The sequence below is a fragment of the Equus quagga genome, chromosome 1 (genome assembly GCF_021613505.1).
Source record: "Equus quagga isolate Etosha38 chromosome 1, UCLA_HA_Equagga_1.0, whole genome shotgun sequence".
Taxonomy (NCBI): domain Eukaryota; kingdom Metazoa; phylum Chordata; class Mammalia; order Perissodactyla; family Equidae; genus Equus; species Equus quagga.
Genome location: NC_060267.1, coordinates 105,475,394 through 105,501,144, shown reverse-complemented (window position 1 = coordinate 105,501,144; position 25,751 = coordinate 105,475,394). Strand labels below are relative to the sequence as shown.

General features: G+C 58.5%; 1 protein-coding gene across 12 annotated transcripts in view; it reads right to left on the bottom strand.

Annotated features, from left to right (window-relative positions):
* The window catches only part of ATP2B2 (ATPase plasma membrane Ca2+ transporting 2), a 355,046-nt gene that overhangs the window by 6,906 nt on the left and 322,389 nt on the right, over positions 1–25,751 (bottom strand). For 10 of the 12 annotated variants that reach the window (XM_046675025.1, XM_046675014.1, XM_046675097.1 and 7 more), the window contains 10 exons: positions 24,688–24,929; positions 23,564–23,798; positions 16,441–16,620; positions 16,156–16,243; positions 12,526–12,632; positions 11,843–12,034; positions 9,076–9,289; positions 7,170–7,381; positions 6,922–7,029; positions 4,837–5,019 (listed from right to left, as the gene is read on the bottom strand). In XM_046675025.1, the coding sequence (XP_046530981.1) occupies positions 4,837–5,019; positions 6,922–7,029; positions 7,170–7,381; positions 9,076–9,289; positions 11,843–12,034; positions 12,526–12,632; positions 16,156–16,243; positions 16,441–16,620; positions 23,564–23,798; positions 24,688–24,929 (1,761 nt within the window). Of the gene's footprint in view, positions 1–2,816; positions 2,989–4,836; positions 5,020–6,921; positions 7,030–7,169; positions 7,382–9,075; positions 9,290–11,842; positions 12,035–12,525; positions 12,633–16,155; positions 16,244–16,440; positions 16,621–23,563; positions 23,799–24,687; positions 24,930–25,751 lie in introns of all 12 variants that reach the window. The other 2 variants (XM_046675088.1, XM_046675105.1) reach the window with 1 other exon arrangement.

Below are 25,751 nucleotides of genomic sequence, written 5' to 3'. Positions count from 1 at the left end.
GTCAGTCAGCTCTTGATAACTCAGGGGACAGGGGTTTGGTTCCTTCCAGGGCACACAGACCCCAGGTATTTTTGACTCAGCATGCACATGGCCACCCTCTGTTGGAGGATCCCCAGGAAGACCCTGCTCCGAGGAGGCAGGAGGCAGCCCCTCCATCCCACCCAATTGGGTGCCCCTTCTCTGACTGCCTGGCCACCTGCTTCCCTATGGGCAGAAAGCTTTTTGGCTTCTGAAGGGCCCCTGTCTGGTATGTAGAGAGTCCTCGGAGACCAGAGGTGGTGACATTGTTATAGAAACTACTCAAGCAAAGGAGGAACTAGGGCATATCTATTTAGAGTTCACATTATGCCTATGTTGACCAAAACGTGTGTGTTGAAACCAGAGAGGGTGTGATCCCTTTTGGAACCAATGCCCTCATGCAGGGGGATGGTTGGGCTCTGTTTGAGACCACACGCCTAAGAAAGGGTCCCAGAAGAGACCCAGACTTACAGGCTGACCTCTACAATAGAGGGTAGGAATGCAAGATTCTTAAGGAGGCCCCTGGGGGAGAGGCAAGATGGTGGTTGGGTTAGGGAGTCATGCCTGGCCAGCCCCTTTGGCACCTCTGAGAGAATGAAGGGTCTTGGGCAAGGCCTATAGGCTCTTTTTCAAAGAGTGTTCCAAAGGTGGGGTCCCCATGGGATAAACAGGAGTAATCTGGCCTGGAAGGAGAGTGGCTTAGACACAGGAAGTGGAAGGTGGGCAGAAATGGGCATTTCTCTGCAGGAGACGTGTTGAGGACTGATTGTCCCAGACTAGCCTTACTGAATGGTTTTATAAATGACAGGAGAAAAGATGAAAATGAAATTGCCAAGGTTCAAGCTGACTGAGCTCTTTCTTCTAGACTGAAAGTGAGGATGAGGGGCTAAACTGAGGGAGGACTTTCAGGGGCTGCATGGGTGCCCAGGAATGCCAGATGAGCTTTGTCGGGCCAGTGTGAAGAGCCACGCTTCAAGAAAGAGGCTGAGCCAGGATGGACAAGGAGCAGAGCGTGCACCCAGAAGCCAGGCTTCTGGCAGTCAGAGGGATGCAGGTGTCCCTAGGGGGTGGGGAGGGGCAGAAAACGAGAGTAATGGACTCTTTTCCAAGTGGCTCTCCAGGCTGGAACACTTTGGTCATTGCACCAGACAGGGGGCAGTGCTGAACAAGGCCAGTGCTAAGTGACGCAGGAGTAGGTCAGCTGGGTGGGGGCCTCCCATCAAGATGAGGGCTCTCTGGTGTGAAGGGGGGAAGGATGGGACCAAAGTGCTTCCTGCCCTGAGAAAGCCTGGCAGTGATTTCCTGGGGACAATATCTCATAGAGACGTGACAGCACCTGTTCAAATATGTCCCCACCTCACCTCGGCTCATCCGGCCTCCTCATTGCCGTGTTTCTGTGCTAATGAATGAACAGTGAGGGGCTTTTCCCCCTTCTCTGCATCCATCCTGTCATCTTGCATGCCTAGCAGGACCACATCCACTGGAAGGTCATGGGACATGAGCTTATGTCACCTGCAGGCTCTTTTTCAGCATGTGCCTCCTGCCAGAGGGCAGATGGCAGAGTTCCCACCCAGCGCACGGGTCCTCTCCTGCTCAGAGGCAGAGGATGTACGTTGTGGGTGGTTCTGTGTTTGGAGGCGGCTAGAGGCACCTTATAAAGCATCAAGAGATGAGGCCTGGAGTCGGTTCCTCATCAGAGAAGCCCCGGGGCTGGCTAAGTGAGCAAACACACTGTGTCCACACCAGAAGACCAGACTGGGGCCCCCGGGCAGGAGGAGGGCCCCAGTGGAGACAAGGGAGGGGAGGCAGGTGGTAGAAGGAGACTTCTTATTGCCTCGGGGGCCTGCAGCCAGGGAAGGTCTGAAAGATCTAGACAAGGCCAGAGATGAGAGACCCAGGTCAGAAGTGGCGGCCTGAGGAGATGAGCTCGAGGTGGCAGGAGGAAGATGACAGAGGGGTCAGAGTCCCAGGCTGTCCCTCAGATAAGGAAGGCAGGAAGCCCAAGGTTGGGTCAGATCCCACAGGGCCTGCTGGCACCCAGCCAAGACATGAGGCTGGCCCACCAGTTTTCTCCTGGAGGTCAAGCCGAGTGGGTCAGGAGTCTTGTCCCTTCCGGGAAGGGCACAGACCTTCTGCATGCAGGAAAAAGTGTGTGTGAGGCCACTGATGCCAGCAGGTATGCAAGGGGAGAGGGCAGAGGGTTCTGAACCACTGGGGGCTAGGCCTCCAGGCTGTGATCTCCTCGGGGGCCTGGGAACCCTGGCTGACTGTGACCTCTGACCTACAAGGACCCTTCAATTGGCTGGACCCCGCTGTGATTGACTGTGATCCCTGAGGGTCTTGTCCCTTTGCCTGACCTTGACTGCAAAACTGTGACCTCCTGGCCAGCTCTGACCCTTGCCCTGAGCATGACCCGACACTGACTGGGACCCTCGGTGCCCCCCAGCTGGCTGCTCCCTGGGCTGCTGTGACCCTGTAGGGGCTGGGACACTTGATCTCTGAGACGTCCCAGACCAGTGGTGATCTTTGGACTGGCCCGACTTTTTGACCACTTGCAACCCTCACGACCCTCTCACTGACGGGCAACCCCTGACCCAGGCTGACTCTGGCCTGCCGAGGGACTGCCCCCCGTGACTGGCTCTGATCTCCTGAGTAGCTGGGCCCCTCCTCAATGGCTGTGGCCCCTCAGCCCCTGGGCCTAGCCATGACCAGCGGTCCCCCATGTCCTCGGTGCCCCAGCCCCTGCCCGCCCAGCGCTGGCGTTGCTGGCGCCCAAGGCGGTAAGGATGCACACTCACGCCCAGCTGCAGCAGGAGGAAGGCTGGTCGGAGAGGAAAGAGCATTGGACAACGACACGCGACTAGGGCTAGAGAGATTGGCTACGTCCTGGCTCTGGCTGGTGACGGAGGACTGTCTCCGCAGGGCCCCCTGAAAGGAGGCCCCGCTCTTGAAAGTATTGACTACTTCAATCTGCAACGGAGGAGAGAACGAGACAAGTTGCGAGAAGAACGGACACAACAGCTGCACGACTGACAGGCGCAACCACGAGAACAGCCGCAGCCACGGTGACAAAGACGACGTCACTTAAATCAAAACAAAAGTACCAGACACACTCCAAGGCTCGGGAAGACGTCTGCTCAGCTCCGGGCCATCTGTAGTTCCCAGGGTCCCAGGGAGGACACAGGGGCCCCACCTTTGTCCTGCTCTAGTGGCTCAGGGGCCAATGGGCTGGGGGGTGATTAAACATGGCATTAGAGGTAAGGGGGGTGCTCAGCCCCCTCAGGGCCAGGCATGGAGCCAGAGCCGTGTGCTGGGGGCTCTGCGGTGGACAGACCTTGGCCCAGATCCTGGCTCTGCCACTTAGGAGCTAGGTGACCTTGGGCAAGTCACCTCTCTGAGCGCAGTTTCTTGCCCTTCAGAGAGGGCAATGCCACCTACCTGGCAGGGTTATCTGTAGGTGGCAAAGCACCTGGCCCACCTTACTGTCCATGAGAGCCAGGCTGGAGAGGCACGTGGGCCCACTCCAGAAACTACAGTCCCGGTGTCCTCCTGCCATTCTAAGGCCCCTGAAAGGCTTTGTGGCTGGACTGGTGACAGCACCAGGGCCATGCGCACTGACAGCTGCCCCAGGAGGGCTGGCTGCTGGGCTTCTTGTCGAGGAGGAGAGCCCAGGCTGTGTCAGGCTGTCCCCTACCCCAGCTCTCAGAAAGGGCTTTCTCCCGAACCTCAGTCACCCCTGAAACTGGGGGAGGGGCATACCTACCTCTCGGGGGCTGTGGAGGCCAAGGAGATGATGTGTGAGACAGTGCACTGTGGGGTGTGAGGCAGCCCAGGGGACCTCTTGCTTGTTGTGTTTGTTAAAGGAAGTGCATGGCCATGCCACTGAGGCCATCAAAGTGGGGGCTCTGCACTTGCCAGAGTGTGATGGGGTGGGGTGGCCATGAACTGCACAGACACCACTCTCTCAGGTGGTCTGGGCCAGACCAACCCTCTCTTAGTCTCATCGTCCCCTCTGTTCCTCTTCTTACGGGGCTGTGAAGGCATGCTGTGAACTACAACCCCCACCCGTGTCGAGGAGCTGGCCCGTGTGAGAGTGTGTGGTGTGTGGGGGGGCCCCGTGGTTGCAGCATGTGGCAGCCATGCAGTCTCTGTCCCGGGGAATGGACACACATCCCACACGTGCACTCTGCACATGTGTCCTTGGTGTGCACGTATGTGTCTGTGTGTGCATGGGGAAAATGGAGCTTTACTCCCCGGAGCTGCCTCAACACCCCGGTGGAGGCTGGGGGCAGAGTCTGAAGCCCCGTGGAGGAAGAGGATGTGTGCACATGTGTAGAAGTGGGCTCATGGGCTGACCACCAGGCCCAGGAAAATCTGGGGCTGACCTTGGCCTGAAGCTGTTATTCTGGCTGCACGTGGACCAGTCTCCAGCCTTGCCCGACCCTCCTGGTGGCCGCCCCACAGCCCTGATCCATGGGCCCTGACCAGAGCCCCTCACTCACCTCAAGCCTCCAAGTCACCCCTTCCCTGCCCTCTTAGGGGCATCCCCCCTGGAAACCCCCAATGGGTGTGATCCCCAGTCTGAACCCTCGCTGGGCTGAGAGGGCGAGGTGGAACATTCCTCAGAAGGCTGCTGTTTCTTTAGCAGCCACGCGGTAGTGTGTGTGAGGAACGTGGGCATACAAAAGGCTGGTGAGATGGTGAGAGCAGGTCTGGACCCCAGCTTCTACGGCCCTGGGGGGTGGCATGGAGCACTCTCATCTCCATCGCCTGCCCACCCCAGCCAGGCGTGGGCCCAGCCCCGGGAGCCTCCTGTACCTGGGTTTGGATCCGATTCAGGCCTCGGAACCACAGAATCTGGCCCCGCCGCAGCTCTCGCTCGGCGTGGTCTATCTCCTCCACGTCCTCATTGAGCTCCTCCTCTGGGATCTCCTCCTTCTGCGTGAGCCTGCCCGCCTCCTTGAGGAACTTGAGCCTGCTGGTCGGGATGGTGGCGATGACCTGCAGGGGACGCGACGGTCAGGGAGATGGGGGCTGTCCATCAGCTGGCCTCCTTCCTTCCCGTCACCTCCACCTTCCTCTCCCTCCCTCTCCTCTTAGCCACTTAGCTAGTTACATGTTCAACTCACTCCTTAACTCATCTCACTCATTCCTCAACTCAATCTTTACATTTCTTATTAATTTGCTTTTTAATTCACTCACTCATCCAGAGTCAGGGGAACATAGTGGAAAACCTTGGCCATTAGGAGTTGGACAGAAGTGACTTTGAATACTCCAGACCCTACTGGTGGCATGACCTTGGGCAAGTCACCCAACCTCTCTGAGCTCTCGTTTTCCCATCCATAAAGCTGAGAGCTATTCTCAGAGCTGGGGTGTCTAAGCTGCCATGTGTGAACCTGGCCCATGGCTGACCCTCAGGTCTCTGGGGTTCATTCCTCCTGAGGCTGTTGGGTCCTGGGATACCCAGCATGGGCAACGGGGGCTCAGGGCCTGGGTACCCTGGGGGAGAGCCAGTCCTGGGACTCTGGGAATGGCTGCCCTCCCAGAAAGGGAAAGCGGTATGGGGAGGGACTATGCCTTCATTCTGAGTCTTCCTCCAAAGGGCTCGTCCAGGGGGCTGAGGCCTGAGAGGCAGGACCTAGGGGGAAGCTGAGGTGGCGGAGGTGAGAGGCCCCTTACATCTCCTGCAAAGACAGACAGGGCTGGCCTGGCCGCTCAGCTCCAGGGCTTCCCTGGGAGTTGAAGGTCAGCATTGCCCACTGGCATCGTCCTTAGGGATTAGGAGTCTGCTGGCCCAGACGCCAAGAGCTCCCTGAGGGTGTGGGCCCCAGGGGACTAATGATGGCTTGTCCCATCATTAGTGCCCAGGGAATGGGGTTGCTAAGTCAAATCCAGTTTGTCAACTCTCTGAAGAAGCCCCAAAGTTTAAAGAAGTTCCCTTTGGATGAAACTAAACTTTCTTCTTCATCTTCTAGTTCATTTCTGCCACTGGAACCTCCCACTCTAGCCTGGGAACAGCTTGAAGGCAAGAACAATGTCTCAGGCCTCTGGTGGCCCCATGGCTGGATGACACGACCTTGGGAATAAAGTCCCTCTCGCCTGGAATCTGGCGCCTGGCGCTTCTCTGGCGCCCGACCACGTCCCAGTCGGCGCCTGTGAGCTGTGAGCACCGTGACCGTGTGGATGTGTTTGCATGCCCTGAACGTGGGCAGAAGTAGAGAAGGGAGTGCATGAGAGAATGTTCTGGGGTCATGGCTGGAAGGACCCCTACAGAACATCCGGCCCAGGGGTCCCCGGAGCCAGGGAGAGAGCATCTCAGATACAGCAAGAATAGCTCTGTGACGTGGCAGAGTTCGTCCCTCTTGCGTCCCCTCGGAGCCCTCCGATGGAGTCTCGGCTTGGTGCCCCACAACCTGCTAATCTCCACCACACCAGGTACTCATCCCTTCTTAACAACAAGCTGGCCTCAGGCTTTGAGCCTTCGCGGGCCATGACATCTGGTTAGCGTTTAATAACGTCATTCTCATTACATTATTTTTTTGTTAGGTTCTGTTTACAACAAGAGATGTTCATTTCCCAACCACGTTAGTAATATAAAGTTGCCTCTTGAAATAAATTTGTTAAAAAGCTGATGCAATTGAAAGAAAGTATTAAGTAAATTAACAAGTTCAGTGGTATATGGATATAAGGCAAAAATCATAGTGGTGGCACCCAAGTGACCAGCATTTGGGAACTGGGCCACCCCCTGTTGCTCCGATGCCCAATGATGGGGCGGGTCTTGCTGGGTGTCAGACAGCGAGTCCATGGCAGAGCCGAGACCCATTTCTGGGCTCCCAGAGTCCCCATCCCGTGCTTTTTCCCTTCCGCCATGACAGGCACCTCCTACAACCACCCGGAACTTACCTGGCCCCAGACGAGTTCGCCTAACCCAATGAAGATGCACCACATCCACTGGTCCAGCTGCAGCGGGGAGCAGCTGAATGGCTTCCCCCCAAACTGCACGATCACTATCTGGAGGGCAAGGGGGCGAGACAGAGACAGAGAGACAGGCCGTCAGGAGCCAGCTCAGGGCTCTGGGCCCAAGGGCCCTGGGGAGGGGCTCCGGCTGCCCACGGCCCGCCGCGGCCGGGTCAGAGTGGGGGCCTGGCTACCTGGATGGCAAAGGTGCCCAGCACGATGGCGCAGAAGATGGGGTTCCGGAAGATGCCGTCAAAGACGTTGCGCTCGCCGTGGATCTTGCGGGCGTTGACCTCGTTGAAGAGCTGCATCATGACGAAGGTGTTGAAGATGATGGTGTAGTGCTCCGAGGGCGGCGAGTGCAGGGGCGCGTTCCTCCCGCTGTCGATCTGGAACATCTTCTCGCCTGCCAAGCCGAGAGAGCGGGCGCTCGGCTGAGGGCCGTGGCCTGGGAGACGCCCGGCCCCGCGGGGGGCCTCTTCTGAGCAGCCAGGTGGGTCACCCAGACACGGAGGTGCCCCTGGACACAGGGGGCAGGGTGGGCCTGTGCTGTGGGGTGGCTGTGAGTGGGAGCGACGGGGTAACCAAACGCTTTCTCCTTTAGGGAGAAAAACCTCGGGAGGACTGTTTTCCACTTTTTCTGTGGAAATCTGATAAGGTGGCACGCCTGCTGGCGACACTGCTTATACAAAGTGACCCCTGGTTGGCAAACTCGCCCGGACTAGGCGGACTAGGCGTGAACTAGGACGCCTGGGGGGCCAGGGCTTTGGGCTCCCCCAGGAGTGCTGATGCTCGTGACTGAGCGTGTCCCTTGCTGACACCTCCGGAAGCTCATGGGGCTGTTACGAGACACCTCAATTCCCACTGGAGTTTGGGGCTTCCAGGCCAGGTGGCTCTGGACACACCGTGCGGCCTCACTCCCTTACACCTCAGCTGTCACGTGGTGGGGGCAGCCGCCCGGGCTGCCGTGTGGACCCCCGCGGATGGCATGCCTGGTGCCGTCCTGCAGCCTTCTGCAAAGCTGCGTAAGCTGGTGCCAGAGGGATAGTGGGGTTTTCTGAGTGTGAGGCGTCTTGCTGAGCCCAAGCCCACAGACAGTAGGTGCTCGAGTGGGGAAGCCAGGGTGTAAACCGGGAGCCTGCCCTCCCTCCATCTCCCCTGCCTGACAGCTCTCTCTCGAGTCTCTCCTAGTTTTGCATTCATGTGGCTTCCTCTAAAGCTTTTCACGATAATCTTTACAACAGTCCTGCCAACCCATCACCATCAGCATTTATGAAACAGGGTCCACGCCCCACCCCCATCCGTACTCTGGACTTTGAGGGCACGTGCTCGTTGGCATTGAAAGCCCAGCTCAAAGAGGCTCATGTGGAGGGAGTCTGCCCAGGTTGGGGACTCAGAGCGGGCCCTGACTCACTGTGTGACTGTGGGCCAGCCCTTCCTTTCTCTGGGCCTTGGTTTCCTCATCCATGACCTGGGGGTAGGCTTTGCCTGGATCATCTGTGAGGCATCCATGGAAACCAGGCCAGTCTTAGCCCCAGACAGACCTTGTCCTTCACTGGGCTTCTCCTCAGACCAGCTGCGTGCCCTTGGGCAAGTCACCTCACCCCTCCAGCCTCAGTGACCTCGTGGTACTGTAAGGTGGGGAGGTGGCACAGGTGCCTGCCTCAGGGAGTGGGTAGGAGACCAGCAGGCAGCCTACACGAAGTGCTGTAGGACAGTCGGCAGGGAGGCTGGACTGTGGCGCTGCCCCCAGAAAGCCTCGGCGAGGATGCCTTCCATGGGCAAGGAGGAGGTGTGGGATGGGTTGGAGAAGGGGCCACTCACTTCCCCAGAGCCGCAGGCCCCGCGGGGCTGGTGTGGGCATTAGTCAGCACCTGGGCACTGCCTTGCATGGCATATGCTGTGTCTGGAGTGGAAAAAGCCCTGGCTTTGGGGTTGGCCAGACCTGGGACAGGGCCCGGCTCTGCCCAAGACTTGCTGTGTGACCTTAAGCAACTAACTGGACCTCCCTGGACCCACTGGCAAACAGGAGGGCGGATGTGAATTCAGAATGTTAGGTCCGGGCCATGGTGTCCCCACTGGACGGGGTGGGGGACTCACCCACAAAGAGCAGGGTGAAGATGAGGGTGAGCTGGTAGACGGCGTGGCCCAGGATGTTCTTCATCATGGTCCGAGAGATGAGGGGCTTGTTGCGCCCGTAAGGCTTCCTCAGAAGCAGCGTCTCGGTGGGCGGCTCGGTGGCCAGTGCCAGTGAGGCGAACGTGTCCATGATGAGGTTCACCCAGAGCATCTGCACGGCCTTCAGAGGGGAGTCCTGGGGACAGCGGCCGTGGACAGGGCTGTCAGGGAGGAGGCCGGCCCCACCTGCTGCTCCAAGTGCCGGCGTGGGGCTCATCGCTGGGGTCGCAGCACCTTCCTGCTGGAGCCTTGGGGCCGGCTCTGCCCAGTGGTCTGCCCTCGGCTGACCTGTGCCCTGGGCTCCCGTGCAGGTCCGCTAGGCCATCCCTGAACAGCCCAGACCTGCCACCTCAGCCCTGTCTTCTCCCCCAGGGAGAAAATGGAATCCCCAGGCCCAGTGGACACCAGCTTCCTGCCTCCCGTAAATTTAGCCCCGTCCCGCCATCTTCCCTCCTCCCTCCAGCCTCTGTGGACCGTCTCCCCTCCTGGCTAAGGCCAAGACCTCCGCCACCGTCTCCAGCCCAGACCCGGTCTCCTCCGCCTCCCTGCCCCTCCCCTCAACTCTCAATGGCTCAGGTCTGTCCTGTCCCACAGACAAGCCCGTGACCACCTCCCCTTTCACTGCTACCCAATTTCTCTTTACTTCGTACGGTCGCTTTACCCTAAGCGATTATTGTGTGTACCTACGATTCCAAAAATAATATATTTTCTTGGTAGAAAATCTGAGCAAGTATGGAATGGCAGGAGCAGCCAAAACCCATCCACGATCTCAGCACTTCCAGGTTCCCACCGTCCGCATTCTGCTGTGGATCCTTCCACACCGCCCTCTGGCTGAGACTGGGGTCGCACATTGATATTGTTCTGTGCACAGTCACATCACGTGGTCTACACTGCCCAAAGTTGCTGAGTCCATTTGTCCTCCTCCTTCCGCCCACCCTCGCATGCCTTGTCCTCCGCAGCCAGATGCTGGCCTGTGCACACCCCCCAAATGCCTCTCTTCAAGGTCACCCATGCCTTCCTTGTCACGGTGGAGGGATGCGTCTTCCAGCCTCATCTCACTACCTCGCCACTCTCCTGGTCCCCTCCTCCTCTCTCCATCTCCCTCAGGGCTCCTCTTCCTCTGCCTTCTGGATCTGTGTCGCCCGTGGTCCCTTCTTTGGTCCTGCTGTCCTCTCCCTACCTGTCTCCCTGGCTGCAAGTGCCGACTTTTCCCCCCAAACCCCCTCTCCAACCCAGACCTCCCCCTCTGGCTCTAGCCTCATCTCCTGATGGCATACCTCCTCCAGGAAGCCCACAGACTCTGTCAGCCCAATAGCCTGAATCGAGCTGTTCCTCGCCCCTCGGTCCTCTCTCAGTGTGGCTCCTGAGGCCCCCTCTGCCTGCACCCCGTACACCCACTCACCTCCTAGGTATCGATCACAGCCCTCCTCTGGCCGTCTCTCCCACCTCTGCCCTGGCTCCATCACGCTCCCCATGACCCACTGCTTCTTCCTGCCCATCAGCCTTCTCTGATCGCATGCACCTCAGGGTCAGGGCCCCCACAGCCCCACCAAGGCTTGCATGGCCATGGCACCAACTCAGTCCAAGACCTCAGGCAAACTGATAGTCCTCTCAGAACCTCAGTTTCCCCATCTGGCATCAGTTGGTCTCCAAGAAGCCTTGTGAGAGGGAGTGTCATGGGGTGTCCCCAAGCCACCATTAGGGGGAGCCTCTCACCCACAGGCCAGGAGAAGGTCCTTGTGAGCAGAGGTCCCCCAGCCACCCCGGGGCTCTGACTCAGGGCTGGGGGACTGAGTGCTGCCATGTGCATCCCCAAGGGCTCAGAATGTGACAGAGGGGAGTGGCATTCCCAGGGCCACACAGCGCTTGGGGCAGTGTGGCCTCCAGGCCTCCGGGGCACCTGTGGGCAGCAGCTTGTCTTCCCACGTGGCAGCTGGGAGGATCCCGGCCTCAGAATGCCCCCTGTCTCCTCCCTGGGCCAGGCTAGTCAGCCTCTGGGGGAGGTGGGAGGCTGCGGGAGCAATGGCAGGTGAAGGCCAGTCTACCCTCTGACCTGAGTTTCTGCCTCTGTCAAATGCGGATCCTCACAGTTCTGCTTCCTGGGGCTGGGTGAGGAGGCAGGGAGGCTGGAGATGGCGGGGCCTGCCAGGCGGCTTCACAGGGCTCAGGGTACGGGGCTGCTCAAGACCCAGACATGGTGACTGGACAGATTCCTGCCTCTCCCAATGACACAGAGACCCCGACCCCCTCCTGCTGCCCCAACCTGGCCTCAGGAACCCAGCAAACAGGCCTCTCCCAACACAACCCCATGCCAGAACTAAGGCCCCTGGGCCCCGCTGGCTCCTCATGCCCACCCGGCCACCTGATGGCCCTTCATGGCCAGGGGCCCTGCCTTCCCTCAAGGATTGCCTCTCCAGCCTCCTGGGGCAAGGGCCAGGCCTGTGCCCAGGGCCGGCAGACATGGAGGTGAAGCCTGGCATCTCCCACTTGCTGGTGACCTTGGGCAAACCCCACCACCTCTCTGAGCCTCAGTTCCTCCATCCACGGGGCTGGCGCCTCCCCGAGGTCTGCAAGGCAGCTCCCGGCCCTTGGCAGGCACTCCAGCGATGGGTGCGACAACCTGGAATGCCCCTCTCCCAGGCTTGCCCGTGGAGCACACCCTGCCCTGCCCACCCCCCGGAGGACCCACCTGTGTGATGCAGGCGCCTGTGAAGGCCACGATCACAGCCACCACGTTGACTGTCAGCTGGAACTGTAGGAACTTGGAGATGCTGTCATAGACGTTGCGGCCCCACATCACCGCCTTGACGATGCTGCTGAAGTTGTCGTCCGTCAGGATGATGTCCGAGGCCTCCTTGGCCACATCTGTGCCTGCGATGCCCTGTGGGGACGGGGACAGGAGCCTGGGTGGGGTGACCAGGGAGGCGAGCAGCTCTAGCAACACTGTCCTCGCCCCCATACATCCTCAGTCCTACACAACCCCCCACATACCCACACCCAACTGCCAGCACAGCCAGACCACACGGAACACACGCACATGTGCGCACACACACACAGACACAGGCACAGACACACGCCCCTACTCCTCACAGGACCAGCCCCCTGAGGCCAACGCTTTGCCCTCAGGAAGCCTCTCTTTGGCCCCCCCCCCAGACCCATTACTGCAGGGAGCCCCCTTTAGCCTTCCAGCAGACCCTGAGGGCCAGGTTGAGCCTCGAGAGCACTGGGCACCTAAAGTGGACTCTAGGTGGGCTAGAGTGTGAACTGGGGGTCCTGCACCGCCAGCTCAAGGCTGTGTTGTCCATGTCCCCCAACCCCCTGCCTACAAGCTCCTGCCAGATGCCGCCCAGGTCCCTGGTGAACCGCTCCTACCATGGCGAAGCCCACGTCGGCCTTCTTGAGTGCAGGTCCGTCGTTGGTGCCATCCCCTGTCACGGCCACCACCTGCCGCTGCTCGGTGTGCGTGCTGTCGATGATGCCTATGGGGTGGGTGGGAGTGTGCTCAGGGCCCCGGGACACTCAGTGGGCAGGGGCAGCCTGGGCCAGCCCTGACCCTCAGGAGGACCCCAGGCTGCGCACAGCCTCCTCTCTGGGCCCTGCCCTGCCCCGACCTTCCGTTGTGGTCCTTCCCAGCCCCAGGCTCACCCACAGCTCCCAGCTCCTGCAGGGGACGTCGGGCACCTTAGCCCAGTGCTGGCTTTCAGCCCTCCATGGTCTGGACCTGCTTGCCTCTCCAGCACCCTCTTTGCTCTCTGCAGACTGTGGCCACACTGGGGGCCACTGTGGCCAGAATCACCCCCCCCCTTTCCTGTACTCCAGGGCCCCACAGTCTGCTCCCCCAGCACCCTCTCCGTGGGACGTCCAGTCACATCTGACGAGGCCTGGGCTGTGCCATTTGCCAATGACCCCTGACCCACCGTTCTGGCTTTGACCTCTCTCCAGGCGTTCATCCTCAATAAAATCTTCAACAAATAACAGAATGAACAGGTGACATGTGGCCCTTGTCACTGAGCTGGGACCAACAGAAAAGGGCGGGTGAAAGATGTCATCATTGGACATGTGTGAGTTGGGGTCCCGAGCAGAGATGTCCACGGGCAGGACAGAAATTTGAGTGTCAACCTTGACATGTCTCTCTCTCATTCTGCACACCAAATCCATCACCAAGGCCTGCAGATCCTGGCTCTGAAATTCCCCTGGAACCCGTCCACTTCTCTCTGCCCCACCCCCTCTGCCCCCAGCGTCTCCACGCCCCCTCTCACTAACCCCAGGCTCCCCTCCAATCTGCACTGCAGCCCAGGATCTCTCTCTAACACCCGAGCCTGAACCTGTTCCCCAGCTGAGTCGTCCCCTCACCACCCGCCCTGGCCTCAGGATGACATGTGCATGCACATTCTCTGCTCCACTGACAAGTCTGAAGTCCTCTGCGGCCAGGCCTCACCTGTCCTCTTCTCTTCTCTTCTCTTGCCCCCTGGCCACCCCCAATCTGTGCTCTAGCCACAGAAATGGCCCTCGGTCCTGCAAAGCCAGCTCCCGCTTGCCCGTCTTTGCACAACCTGTTCTCTCAGCCAGCTGTCCTTGTCACCCACCTGTAGTCTCATGCCACTTTCCCTAGGAAAGCTTTGTGACACCCTGAGGACACCCACCCACTCTAATCAGATCACCGTAGCTCCCATGCGTGGGTCTCCCTGTCCTGTGCCTGGCAAACAGCAGCCTGTGGAATGAGGGTCCCCAACTTGGGGCAGTGTACCCCCTAACACCCCTCTTCCCCCAGCTCTTTGCAACTGTCAAAGTCCCACCCTCTGCAAGGTCCAGCTCCGAGGCATGGGCTCAGGGAGTGTCCTGGCCACTCCCCTAGCCATCCCACTTCCCAGACTGTCCAATCTCTGTCCACTTGGTTTTGAGGCCTTTGACCCCGCTGGTTCCCTCAGCGTGCCTGGGTGCTCCTCCGAGGCAGGGAGGGGGCCAACTTTTTCTCTGGGGCTCCCCAGGCTGGCCCTGGCCTTTGCAGAGCCCTGCCTCTGCTTCCAACAGAGAAGGGAGCTGGGGGAGCACCTTCTCTGTGTGTCGTCTCCTCCACCTCCTGCCCTGCCACTCCGCTGACACAGCCCTGCTACGAATGGTCACGTCCTGTGGCCACCTCCTATGCTCACATCCCTGGCCTGTCTCTCGGGACCTCTCAGCAGCTGGTCATGCTGTGGACTACCCCCTCTCCTCAGCAGGCCTCCTTCCTTGTCTTCCTAGACACCACTGCTCCTGGTCACCCTCCGACCCCCCGCAGACAGGGCTCCGCCTCTGCCCAGCACTCAGCTGGGAGATTCCGGGCTCCAGCCGCATCCTCTGCTCTCCCTCCTCGGCATACTCCACTGACGTCTTTACCCCTGGCCAGCTCTCTCTCCTGACGCCTGACTCCTTGGATGTCCAGCTGTCTTCCGGACATCTCCACTTGGATGGCAGAGGGCCTCCAGCTCAGCCAGTCCCAAACCAAGGGGGTCAGTTTCCCTCAAATCTGTCCCTTCTCTTGCGACTCCTAATAGCCAATTGCCCACTCAAAAACCTCACACCTGCCGACTTCCAGCCCACTGCCCTGTCACCACCCCGGTCCCGGCGTCACCTCTCACAGCTGGACAATCCCGGCAGGCCCTCTGTTTCCGGGCCACTCTCCACACAGCAGGGAGGGAGCTTTCTAAACAAGGCTTCTCCCTTCCAGACCCTCCCACGCTCCCACCCGGCTAACAGCACAGGTCACGCGCCTGGCGCTCAGGGCCCTGCACCATCTGACGGCCACTCCTCCCTCGCTGGCCTCCTCCTCCCGTCTCCCTCTCTTGCTCAAGGTCCTGGCCCAGCCAGCTGAACTTCTTTCCACTCCTTCAGGGTGCTGGGAAGTCCTTGCCTCTGGGCTTTCCTAGGGCAGTTTCCCCGCCCTGCCTGAAACACAGGCCTTCTCCGGGACTCCCATCCCACCTTCGATGGCCTGTGACCTGCCGCCCATCCTCAGCTCGTGTTTGAGGACAGCAGAGGGCCCAGGTCATCCTTCTCTTCCTCCAGTGCTGCCTTCATGGGGAAACCACCTATTTAATGTCTGCTGGATGGAACCTGGGCCGTGAATCCCAAGACGGAGGAACCACGTCTGCCAAGAGCCAGGGGTGGCACATAGTGGATCCTCAGCAAATATTTATCAAGAGAATGAGGGAACGAAGGAATGAGCGAATGAATGAGAAACGGGGATAGGTTGGGGCCTAGTTCTTGGGTATGTGGTTCTGGGGTTCTGTGTTTCTGTTCCCAGGCCTGATCTGCCTCCATTAACGTCCCTGGAGAGCACTTTTGGGAGAGGAATCCAAGATGCCCTACGATGACCCCAGCCGGAAACCGTCCCTACTGTGTGACTCTGGACGTGCCCAGCATCTGGCCACTTGGATGGGCTCAGCGAGGGGTGTGCCCTCTCCCTGGAGGGAGTCGGGGAAGGAGAAGGATGCCGGCTTTCAGCCTCATCTCTCACGTTGCTAGTCCCAGGATAGCCCATCCCTGGGCCTGGTTACAGATACTTGTTAGGGGCCCCAGAGACCAGGCAGACCAAGCGTCTGGAACTCACAAGCTCGGGGCCAGACTGAGAACATAAATAAATGAAGTGGGCTGAGGGTCAGACAACAAGCAGTGGTGAAGACAGTGTCAAATGTGAGAGGGCATGGTCTGTGTAACGTCATTCAAATTCAACATAAAAAAATGCGTTGTACCACTCAAATAAAAGGTGTCTGTGGGCCCCATTCAGCCCTCAGGCCATGAGTTTTGGACCTAGATTGGCAGGCCCATTGCTTCCTACAGGGTGTGGAGCCCAGAGAGAAGATTCATGACTCCTCATTCCACTGTGGCCCCGAGCAGGCCTCCTAGGCCCGCAAAGGGGACGAGCCGAGGGTGTCCCCAGGTGTGGGTGCAGGTGCCAGGAGAGGGAGGCCGGCAGAGGCCTGGTGCCTGGCCTCAGAACCACCTTCGCCTGCTGAGTCTCACCTTTGACCAGGGTGTGCTTGTCCGTGGGGGAGGAGCGAGCCAGCACCCGCAGCTTCGGCCAGATCTTGTCGATTCGCTCCTGCTCAATCTGGAGAGGGATTGGGAAAGGTGGGTTGGTGGGGTCAGGGAGAGAAACTGAGGCCCGGAGAAGGGAGAGGACTCACCCAGAGTCTCTGGGCTCTTAGTGGCACACTGGCTGGTTTCTGTACAATTATGCAGCACCCGTGCCTCCCAGCCCCCGTCCAAGCTCATCCCTCTGAGGACCCTTTGCACTGGGCCACGTACCTCTCCCTTCTCGTTGCGGATCCTCCGGTTGAACTCCTTGCCCTCAAGGCACAGGAAGTCCTCCCCAGGGTGGATGATGCCACACTTGATGGCGATGGCCCGGGCTGTGTTGATGTTGTCACCAGTGACCATGCGGACGGTGATGCCTGCCCGCTGGCACTTGCGGATAGCTTCTGGGACCTGGGTGGGAAGGCAGGAGCCATGGGGACAGGTACTACCTTGGTCAGGTCCTCCCTGCCCTCATGGACTCCAGAGTGAGCCCTGTTCACAGGCAGCAATACTGTAAGGGTCCTAGATGACCAGAAGATACTGATGGCACGTGGACCATCTCCTCCCTTCCTGTGCCCATGGCAGGCATTGTTAATCGATCACAGCACCCTCTGAATAAACCTGGATGTGGTTTAGAATTCTTCTCTGCAGAGTCCCACGCAGCCACCACCTATCAACTGTAACAGTCCATCCTGAGATGAAACCATTAGCTGTCCTGGCTTGGGCAAGGACTTTGAGAAAGACCCCAATAAACACCCCTCGGATCTGGCCCCAGGCACGAGTAGAGAACACTCCCCTACCGCACAGGATCTTGTCACTGCTTTATCCACCTGCACGTTTCCTGCAAACTCAGCGATAAACACGTTCGAGTATTTTCAGGTTTTTGGGGGGTGGGCAGGGACATTGCATTTGGGGCATTTTATTTACGGAATGTGATATTGTCTTAGAATAAATGCAAATGATTATGCTTCATGTAAGATCTGAAATTTCCCTGTGAGACTAAGGACTGCCTTCTACCTGCTCTGTAATGACAGACTGACATCTGGGCCAATCAGGCCAGCCCAAACCCAGCCAATCAGAAGCCAGCAAGGCCTGTGTGTGTGTGTGTGTGTGTGTGTGTGTGTGTGTGTCTCCCGCAGAGCTGCAGGGGTGTGTGTGTGTGTGTGTGTGTGTCTCCCGCAGAGCTGCAGGTTTGCCCAGCAATTAGGATGCAAAAACCAGACTGGACACAGAGCAACTGAACAAGAATTCTTACCCAGGGGCAGTGACAAATAATAAAATAATAAGGCACTATTTGCGGCAAAACGTCTTTGAGTGGGAGAGGACATGTCAGAGGCAGAAAGTCCAGTTGTGTTAAAAGACCAAAGCCCTCTAGAATCTCAGGCCTGGAGGGGCTGGGTCCTGCTCCCCATGCCCCTTGCACATCTCAGGGCCTGGGAGCACACTCCCCGCCGCCCGGCCAAGCCACTGCTGAGAGAGTTTGAGGACTGTTATGGGTTAAACCATGTTCCCTCAAAAAGATACACTGACACCTCACCCCCAGTACCTCAGAAGGTGACCTCACTTGGAGACAGGGTCACTACCCCGGTAAGCAAGTTGAGACGAGGGCATTTGGGTGGGCCCCATCCAAGGTGACTGTGTCCCCACGGGGGGAGTTTGGACACACACACACACACACACACACACACACGGGGAGAACACCACGTGAAGATGAAGCCGAGACTGTGTGATGCTGCCGCATGACAAGGAGCGCTGACGAGCGCCAGCGAGCCACCAGGAGCTGGGAGAGGCCTGCGACAGCTGCACCCTCACAGCCTGCAGAAGGAACCGCCCCTGCCGACACCTCCATCGTGCACCTCCAGCCTCCAGAACTGGGAGACATTGCAGTTCTGTTCTTCCAGCCCCCAGTTTGTGGCACTGCCTTACAGCAGCACCAGGAAACGAACACAGAGGGTCAGAACGCTGGTCCAAACCCGGCCGTGGACGACTCCTGCCTGCTGCTCCCCTCCTGCCTTTAGGAATTCTGAGAACAAGGGTCAACCTAGGAAATATCGCCTTTGTCCGACCCCATCCATACCCACTGCTGCCCCTTTAGCCTGAGCACCACACCTGGGGCGGTCACTGCCCAGCCCCTCCCTGGCCTCCCTGCCCCTGGCCTTGCCCCTCTTCGTCTGTCCCCACCGTGACCTCCAGCCACCTGCCTAACGTCCAGCCTGTGACCCCTTTCCTTCAGGGGCTCCATCCACCGCTTGTAAAGAAAGTCCTGGGATCTTGGGAGGAGGGAGGAACAGATGCCGTGGGCACAGGGTCCAGGTCAAGGGGAGGCGACCTCTCCCACTGCCAGAGTTCCCTAAGATCTGCTCTGTGGTGGCAGGGAGTGACCTCCTGTCACTGAAAGGCTGGGCGGGGGGAGCCGACCATGGGCCTCCTCTGGTGCATTTCCAGGCCCTGGGAGGAGCCCTCTGGTGCCCACTCAGGCTCGGGGCCACGTGAGCGAGGCCTCTGCCTCTGCCACAGGGGCTGCTCACACGAGCAAACACAGCCTCTTCTCACGGAGCCAGAGGGAGTGGGGCTGTGGGGTGTTTGAGATCCCATTCACATGACTTAGTGTCCTCACAACGGCTGTACCAGGGCCGCAGCCCCTGCCGTCCCTGGTCCCAGAGGACAGGGAAGAGCCATGGTGATCTTGGGAACACATACTTTATCTGGCTCCTGCTTCAAAAGGACTAACTTCGGTTATGTTGGTTTCAAAGATGCTTGAGTTCTTGTAGTCGGAAAGAACTTTAGGTCATGACTCCGACCCTCTAAGGATTACTGCCTGGATCTCCTTCCATGCATTCCCCACAGATGGTCGGCCGGTCTCAGCTTGCATGCCTCTGATGACGGGGTGCTCACTCCCTCTAAGGCTGACTGCTCCATGGTGGAACGAATCTATCGTATCCTTTCACATAACCATTATTTTTTCAAATAAGAGAGCAGTTACTCGGGGTCAGACCTGTCCTCTTGTATGGAGACAGGGTCTTTGCTAAAGGTCTATACAAAGGGCTCCAGGAGGGCGCTGTCACTTTAGAAGGAAGTGGATGGGGAGGAGAAATCCATAAGAGCTTCCTGGAGGAGGGGCTGTTTGAGCTGCTTCTGTTCAGCCAAGAGTAACTGAGGCTCTGGTGCCGGGTACTGTGCCCAGGCTGGGGCTCCAGAGATGACTACTTCCCTGTGGTCCTGGCTGCACAGGAGAGAGGGTGGGAAGGGTGACCCGGAGGGCCCGAGGCTGAGGGCTCTGGAGGCTGCAGTCTGCCGATGGCTCAGAACGCCCTCAGGGCCTGGTGCACGGCCGGTGCCTGGTAAATGTGGGGCCTCGTGGAACGTCTCTGTGCTTAAGTCCCTCCAGGCCTGACCCGGGACCCATGGTTTCACACAGAGCCGGGAAATGGGTTCGGACAGCGACATGCAAACCCTTCACAGTTTAGCTCCAAGCTTTATTCTTCACTCCTTCACCCACTCGGCAAACGGCTGTCGCCCCTCGAACTGTTCAGGGCGCCGAGGATCCAGAGACAATTAAGACTCAAGCCCCAGAGCCGCTGGTCTGGTTGAAATATGCTTTCCACGTAGATAAACTGGCCGTAAAATTAAAACATGAAAGATTCCTTCTTTTGCTAAAATTATCCTGGATATTTCTTGCTGAGGAAAAACAGCCAGGAAATGGGTGCTTCCTGTTTTCATTAAATAAAGGCTTTTAAACATCTGTTGTTTCTGGTGACAGCCGTTGTCTGTGACTCCGAGGGCTCCCAACGCCCCCGGATAACCCGGGAATCCGAGCTGCGCTGTCCTCACGGCTCTATCCTCACGGCTCTGACCAGCCTCAGAGACCGTGCCCCCGGGGGTGTCAAGCCTGCTCTTATCTGCTCTCTCCTTTGTCTTCTCGAGGGAGGAGGGCAATGTGAGACTCACCCCCTTGACAGATGGGGAAACCGAGGGAGGCAATCTGTCTGGCGGCAGCTGAAAACGAATCTGAACACGCCTGTAGGTGCCTAGAGGTGGTCCGGGCAGAGATGTTCCCCCTGGTCTGCCTCGCAGCTGCCCAGGAGAACCTCACACAAACATGCTCAGTAGACACGGACACACCTCAAAGGTCACCCAGGAGACTGGTGACAGCAGCTGCCTCTGAGGTGGGAACTGGGGGCCCTGGGTGGCCTGGGGGCTCCCTTGCCCTGTCTGTGCCACTGGATCATTTGAATTTGGCTCCAGGTGCACAGATCGCCCAGCCTAAAACAAAGGAACAAACAGGAAACCGCACCTGCCGGCCTGCTTGGCCCTGCGCCCACCCCTGCCCCCCGGGAGACGCTCGCCAGGTCAGAGCTTTTATCCTTTCAAGTAGTGGCACCAGTAACCTTGCTGTGTCCCCCACTTGTGAATGTCCAACTTTCTCTTTGTTCAGATGGGGAAACTGAGGCCTGGGGAAGAGATGTGCCTGAGGTCCTCTGTGAAGGAGTGGCAGGGGCGGGACTAGAATCCCTGTCCCTTGACTGCTGTGTCACCCGAGTGAGTCACTGGTCTCCAGCACAGCTTACAGCTTCTAAGTCCACATCCTGGGGGTGCCAAGGGAGAGAGAAGGTCACCAACACGGATGCGCTGACGGAGGAAGTGAAGGAAAGTGTGGGCAAAACTTCTGGGCAGCTGGCTCCGAGCGTCAGGGCTTAGAAGGGACCTGAGGGGCACCCAGGCCCACCTCCCGTTGTACAGAGGCGGAGACTGAGGCCAGCGAGGGGAAGTGCTTGTCAGGGGTGGAGTTGGGGCTGGGATCCAGGCCCCCTTCCTCCAGCGCAGGGCGAATGGGCTGCCTGTCCTCCCGGAGTCTGTGCCTGAAGCCAGCTTCGCTGCAGGATCCTGTGTCACCAGAAGAGGCCAGGGACCCAGCCCAGCCCCCCTCGGGCCCTCCCTCTCCTCCACTCGCCCTCCTGACTCAGAAATGTTTGCCCTTTCATTTCGCAGCACCGGGAGGAGGTCCCGGGGCAGGAAGGCAGAAAATCTGCTCTCATCTGGCTTTGCTCAGCCACTTACGGCAGGACTTCAGGACGTTGCTGTCCCTGTTTCGGCGGCCGCAGTGTTTTCATCTGCGAATTGGGGGTGTGGGGAGGGGTCAGGACAAGACCAGCAGCTCAAACCTTGAGTCGTGCCCCTTTAGTGGGCTGTGAAATCAGTTTATGGGGTGGGGACCAGCGTTTAGTAAAGACAGAGAGAGAAAAATCCACATTACTTTGTGAGATTCTTATTTTGGTTAAGCGTGTGTTTACTGAGTCATGACATAAAATACATTTCTTGTTATTGTGGATCATGGCCAAAAAGAGTGTGTGTCCGATGCTGTCTTCCACCACACCTCAGGGGCTCCAGGGTGCAGGGCCAGGAGCTCTGGGTGTGGGGCTGGAGGGGGCTCTGGGGAAGGCAAGGACGGGCGAGCCAGGCTGGCCTCATGCACCGTGCATCTTGTCACCTGAAAGGTCACACATTAGCAGCTGGTAATGAGCAGGCACCCCACAGGGAGGCGGAGCAGACAGCCTGTCTGTCCAGCGAGAGACGCAGCCTGCAGGGAACTGTGCATGGGCTGTGGTGACAAGCACCAGGGGCATGAATCGCCTCTGCTGTTTTAGGCTCTGGGTAGCAGTGAGGACGCCTCTGTGTGTGTGTGTGTGTGTGTGTGTGTGTGAGATGAGCACCAGGCATGGTATTGGAAGACTGGGGTTCAAGTCTCATTCATTCTCATTCACTCATTCCACAAACACTTACTGAGCACCTTCCACCGGCCAGACTTGGTAATAGGGGCTGTTACATGTCACTGGATCCAGGGTAATGAATTTATTGGGAAGGAGCATAAAGGAAGGGGACCTACATTTATGGGCCACCTACCTCATGCCGGACACTCTACCTGTTGCTTGTAAGTATGATCTGACACCTCACAATATCCCAGAGCGCGTGTGTGTGTGTATGATACTATTATTAACCCCAGTCTACAGATGAGGAAATGGAGGCTCAGAGAGGTTATGTAACTGGCCCAAGGTCACAGAGCCAACAATGCTGGGACTTGGGATCCCAGGTCTGTCTGATGCCTGAGGTCCCATTCTTGACCCTCTCCATGCTGCCTAAACATGAAGGTCCCCGTCTGCGGCCTTCTAATTTCCCTCGGTCTTTGGAAGGCAGAATCTTACAGCATGGGGGCCAGGAACTCGGAGAGCGTTTTGTCTGCCTCCTTACACTTTAAAAAGGGGGAAACTGAGGCTCGCAGAGGAGCAGGGAACAGCCAGAGACCTCCAGAGAAGGGTGTCAGGGCAAGTGAGGAACACTAGCCTTGCCCCTGGGGGGAGGAAGGTGGCCCCGAGGGGCATTGTCACCAAATCCCATGGCCAAGGTCAATCTGGGCCCAGCCTGGGCCTGGCCGGGGACCCGGGTCTGGGCCCCGCAGCTGTGTTGGTCCTGGGAGGAAGGGAGGCTGGCCGTACTGAGGCATGCCTCGTGCCTGGGCTCTGCCCTCTGGGGCGCCACGGGAAAGCTGACTCACTCGGCCTGCCCACTGCAGTGCTGTAGGGGTTCCAGCCAGCTCTCTCCTCTTCCCATAGCCTCTCTCTAGCCTGGGCAACCTGACTAACCACCAACGGCCATCCTGCCCCACCCCTGCAAACCCCAGCACCGAATTCTCTGCCTTTCCCGAGATGCAGATTCAGCTCAAGAAGACCGGAGACCTGCGGGGAGCTGAGCACCCCAGTGAGTGTGTTATTACATGGCCTGCCTCCATCCTTACGGGGCCGGGCTGCCGTCATGCCCTTCCCTTCTGCCTTCAGCTAACTTTCTAGCTCTGTTCCCCTGGAAACCTGATAAAGGCCGACTGCCAGCGGGGTCACGGGCGAGCTTGGTAGGGTAAACTGCATCCGGACGGGGACAACTCGAAATGCTGGTGAGATGCCACACTTGGGGGCTTCCTGAGTGTGGTGATCTTTGTTCCTGGGCATCTCCTGTGCAGGGACCCTGGAATCTAGGAGACTCTGGCTCCCATGGGGCAGGAGGCTTCCAAGGCAGGGCAGCCCCCATGCTTGTCCATTGAGTGCCAGGGGGCTGGGTGGATGGCTCTGGGACTGCCCCATGGTGGGGTAACGCCTGCCAGCAGGACGTGCATTCTGCCTTTTGTCCTCAGCAGACTGATGCCAAGGGCAGCCTATGCTGGTCTTAGGAGTCCGAGTGTTTAGAAGCAGGCGGAGTGCTGCAGGGAAATGTGGCTCAGAGAGGTGAGGCAACTTATGCCAGGTCACCCAGCAGGCTGGACTCCCAGCCTCGCCCCCTTCCCCGAGGCTGCTGGTAGCAGGCTTACCTCGGGCCGCACGGGGTCCTCGATGCCCACCACACAGATGCAGGTGAGGTCGTTGAGGATGTCATTCTCGTTGTCCCAGTCGGGCTCGGGGCTGCTGGGGAAGTCGCGGTAGGCCACGCAGATGGTGCGCAGCCCGTCGCAGGCCATGGGCTCGATCACTTTCTTCACCATCTCGTCCCGGTCTCGGGGCCGGAAGACCCGGGGCTCGCCTGCTCCACTGAGGATTTTGCAGCACCTGGGGAAGGACGGGAGGAAGATGGGGGAGGTCCGGCCAAGGGCCCAGAGATCCTCCCGCTGCCCAGCTCGAGCTCACCCTCCGCCCTGCTGGCTGTGGCCGGTCATCCAGTGGCCGTCCAGCCCATCTCCCATAATGCTTCAGGACTGGTCCTGGCCACGGGGCCCCAGGCAGGGATGAAATCAGAACCAGCCAAAAAGAATCAGGCAGCCTTTTTCTTGCCATATCGGCCCAGGCCATTCAGCAAGATCTGCTTTATATTTACAAGATTTCATCTAAAAAAAAACAGTTCCGTGGCTAAAATGGTTTTCAAAGCTGTAAACGTGGGCCAGCGGTTCTTGATGCTGCCTGCACATTTGATCGGCTTGGGGAGCACTGAGTAAAAATCCATGTGTAAGCCCCACCCCCAAGGTTCCCGTGCAGTGTGTCCAGGAATCAGTGGTTCTTTAAAAGCTCTCTGGGGTGATTCCAATGCGTAACCAGGGTTGAGAACCACTGGACTAGACCAATCTCCTCCAGGTACGAGGGGGGAAACTGAGGCCCAGAGAAGGGGAGGGACTTGCTTAATTCTCAAGGCTTATTTCTGGCACCTGAGGTCAGAGGAGACCGGCTACCGCCAACCAACTCTATGCTAAAGTAGGTGAAATAAGGGAGATCTAACAGCGATAATGGGTAGAACTTCCTACCAGCGACTAAGGGAGGAGGGAGGGAAGGGCTCTGAGGAATAGTAGAAAAAGCACCAGGCCAGGGGACGTGGAGGTGGTCCTGCTGTGGGACGCTGGGCAGGGTCCTCTTGGCGCCTCTGGGTGCCAGGTGGCCCCTCCAACCCGGGCCCCCCGACGGCCAGGGCTGCGTGACCTGGGGGTGTCTAGCTCCCGGAGCCACTTACTTCTTGAGCACGATCTCGGAAGCGCCCTTGCTGTACATGCGGAAGCTCTCGTCGGGCAGCTTGATGACGGTGCTCATGGACTTGCGCACTGAGTTGAAGGTGTACACTTTGTACAGCTTCTCCTCTGGCATCTGGCTGCGCACGGGCTCGTAGTCCTGCTTCAGGTCCAGCACGAAGCCCAGCAGGCCGCACTCCGTCTTGTTGCCCACCTGCCGAGGCAGGGCGCCCTCCTTCTCGGGGGGCTGCGGAGAGAGGCAGGGGTGGCTCACAGGAGGCCCCAGGGCTGCCGCCTGGTAGTCTGGGGGCTGGGGGAGCCAGTGCCAGCCCCGGCCGCCCCCCAACCCCCATCAGCGAGCCTTCTGCCTCCCCTGGCTCCCTCAGGCCTGCATCCCAGACCCAATCCTGGTTGGACGAAAGCAGTTAAGCAAGACCAGCTTTTTGAAACCTATGAACTGTTTCAAACATAAAAACATGACAGAGGATAATAAAAGAAACAGTTGTGTACGGACCATCCAGCTTTATACTTAGCGTGAAGTCACGTTTGCTTCAGATGTTTCTTTTTTAAGAGGTAAAACCTAACAGATAAAGCTGAATCCCCCCCTTGTGTCCCTCCTCATCTGCATAACCCCCCACTTGTCCCAGAAAGAAACTCTGCCTTCAATTTGGCATTAATCGTTACCCTGTATGGGTGGTTTAGCTCTTTATCTTGAGATAGTTCTAGAGTCACAGGCAATGAGAAATAATACAGAGAGATGTCACGCATCCTTCATCCAGTTTCCCCCGGGGCTCACCTGCTCCATGGCTTAGCACAATGTCACCAGCAAGATGCAGACACTGATGCAATCAGACTGACCTTGTTCAGAGCTCACCAGTTTTACATGCGCTCCTGTGTGTGTGTGTGTGTGTGTGTGTGTTTAGCTCTAAGCAAGGGCGTCGGATATGTATGCTCCTGACCTCCACTGTCAAGACACGCAAGAGTTCAGCCCAACGATCCCTGTGCCACCCTTCAGAGCCACAGTCACCTCACCCCCCCCCCCCCCCCCCCCCCCCCCCCCCCCCCCCCC